The sequence below is a fragment of the Eimeria necatrix genome, genomic scaffold, assembly GCF_000499385.1.
Source record: "Eimeria necatrix Houghton genomic scaffold, Enh_scaff113, whole genome shotgun sequence".
NCBI classification, from domain to species: Eukaryota; Apicomplexa; class Conoidasida; order Eucoccidiorida; family Eimeriidae; genus Eimeria; species Eimeria necatrix.
In genome coordinates, this window is record NW_013651917.1 from 1 (window position 1) to 2,500 (window position 2,500).

At 47.4% G+C, this 2,500-nt stretch overlaps 1 protein-coding gene across 1 annotated transcript in view; it reads left to right on the forward strand.

The window, feature by feature from the left end:
* Window positions 1–113: 113 nt before the first annotated feature.
* ENH_00004730 (Mannitol 1-phosphate dehydrogenase , related) overlaps window positions 114–2,500 on the forward strand; it is a gene marked incomplete at both ends in the record, with an annotated part of 4,539 nt that continues 2,152 nt past the window's right edge. The window contains 5 exons of the mRNA XM_013578400.1: window positions 114–145; window positions 505–652; window positions 1,300–1,371; window positions 1,440–1,550; window positions 1,993–2,196. Coding sequence (XP_013433854.1) covers window positions 114–145; window positions 505–652; window positions 1,300–1,371; window positions 1,440–1,550; window positions 1,993–2,196 — 567 coding nt within the window. The remainder of the gene's footprint in view (window positions 146–504; window positions 653–1,299; window positions 1,372–1,439; window positions 1,551–1,992; window positions 2,197–2,500) is intronic.

Consider the following 2,500-nt stretch of genomic DNA (forward strand, 5'->3'; position numbering starts at 1 on the left):
CTGCTGCTGCTGCTGCTGCTGCTGCTGCTGCTGCTGCTGCTGCTGCTGCTGCTGCTGCTGTTGCGTTTCGCTCGTGGACTATATCTCTGCTGTTCTGCCTGTGAATGGAATGAATGGCTTGGGTGTCAGAGTTGATAGAGAAAAGGTTTGTAAATAATTAATTAATTTATTTATAAATATAAATAAAAAAAATACTTTTTAATTTATTTATTCATCAATAACAACTTAGTGCAATCGGCAACGCACGCAAAGAGACAGTGCGTGCGCTTGAGCCAACGCAAACCTCTCTCAGCAGCAGCAGCAGCAGCAGCAGCAGCAGCAGCAGCAGCAGCAGCAGCAGGTTACGCGCTTCTAGCCATCCCTGAACTGAAGCTGCGGAAGCTGCAGCTGCTGCTTGCTCCCCACTCGCCGGCTGCAGCGGCACCAAGGGTAGGGTTTAGGTTTAGGGTTAGGGATTAGGGTTTAGGGTTTAGGGTTTAGGGTTTAGGGTTTAGGGTTTTGCAGGCCGAAGACCGAACAGGTGCTGCTCTACGCCTGCGAAAACGATCATGCTGCTGTTGCGCGGCTGAAGGAGCAGCTGCAGCAAAAGGTTTTGGTGCTGCCTTGCATGGTTGATAGGATTTGTGCTGCTAGGAATATCTTTGCTGACAAGGTGAGCAGCAGCAGCAGCAGCAGCTGCAGCAGCAGCAGCAGTAGCAGCAGCGAAGCAGCAGCAGCTGCAGCAGCAGCAGCAGCAGTAGCAGCAGCGAAGCAGCAGCAGCTGCAGCAGCAGCAGCAGCAGTAGCAGCAGCGATAGTAGTTGCAGCAGCAATATTAGCTGCAGCACTAATAGCACCAATAGTGGCAACAGCAATGGCAGCAACAGCGACAGCAGCAGCAGCAGTTACAACACGTACAGCAGCAGCAGCAGCAGCAGCAGCAGCAGCGGCAAATGCGCCAGCTGTAGCCTGAGCATTGTTTGAGCATTTGGCGCCTTTAGCAGCAGCAGCAGTAACAGCAGCAGCAGCAGCAGTAACAGCAGCAGCAGCAGCAGCAGCAGCAGCAGTAGCATATGCTCTCTTTTTGCTGCTGCAGCGTTGCGTTTGGTGTTTGCTGCTGCATGTACCTCCTTTATTCTGCCGCTGCTGCGTCCCGTGCCTCCTCGCCGACAGACTAGGGTTTAGGGTTTAGGGTTTAGGGTTTAGGGTTTAGGGTTTAGGGTTTAGGGTTTAGGGTTTAGGGTGGGGGTTTAGGGTTTAGGGTTTAGGGTTTAGGGTTTAGGGTTTAGGGTTTAGGGTTTAGGGTTTAGGGTTTATGCAGGGCGCGGGAAACACCCCCGCGTTGGTGAACAGTTTGTTGACTTCGCTGTGCAACATTTCGCCCTTCTTTAGGGTTTAGGGTTTAGGGTTTAGGGTTTTAGGGTTTAGGGTTTAGGGTTTAGGGTTTAGGGTTTAGTGCAGATTGAAGTCTTAGCAGAACCTTATGAAGGAGAAATTGTGGTTTTGGAAAGGCCCCAATTTGCGCCGCCGCCGCCCTTTGGGGGCCCCAATGTGCATGCGCCCCAGCTTCGGGTTTGTTGCAGTTAATTAATTAATTAATTAATTAATTAAATTAATTAAATTAATTAAATTAATTAAATTAAATAAATAAATAAATAAATAAATTAATTAGATTTGTTGATTTGAGCGGCTGGAGCTTTTTCCGTTTCTCCAGAGGCGCTGGGCTGCTGCTTGCTTCCTCCGTCCGGGGCTTGCTGCTGCTGCTGCTGCTGCTGCTGCTGCTGCTGCTGCTGCAGCTGCTGCTGCTGCTCTACAGCCGCGTGCGCAGCAGCAGCAAAAGCGCAGCAGCAGCAGCAGCAGCAGCAGCGCAACCCGGAGTCAGTTTTCTCCGCTTCTTTTTGGCGAAATGTTTTGAAAAGTTGAAATTTATAATTAATTAATTAATTAATTAATTAATTAATTCTTTTATTTATTTATTTATTTATTTATTTATTATTTATTTGCTGCTGCACAGGCGGCGGCGCACTACCTCTGCCAGCGCAAGATAGGACTTGTTAATGGCATGCATACCACTCTAGCTTTTTTAACTGCATGCAGCAGACGCGACGAGCTGCTTGCTGCTGCTAAGGAAGCAGCAAAGCCAAGGACGGCCCGCAGCAGCAGCAGCAGCAGCAGCAGCAGCAGCAGCAGCAGCGGCAGCAGCAGCAGCGCAGACGCCGTGAGGCCCCTGCGCTCCGCCCCCGCTTTTTTCGTGGCTTTTGTTTCCTTTTATTTCTTTTCTTTTCTTTTTATTTCTTTTCTTTTTATTTCTTTTCTTTTTATTTCTTTTATTTCTTTTATTTCTTTTATTTCTTTTTTATTTCCTTTTTCTCCTTTTGCTGCTTTATTTATGCTGCTGCTTTTTCATTTCTTTATTTGTACTCTACGAAGCAGCAGCAGCAAAAAAAAGAAATAAAAGCAAATAGCTGCAGCTAAATAAATGATATTTTGCTGCTGCTTCCTTTTCTCTTTTTATTTGCAGT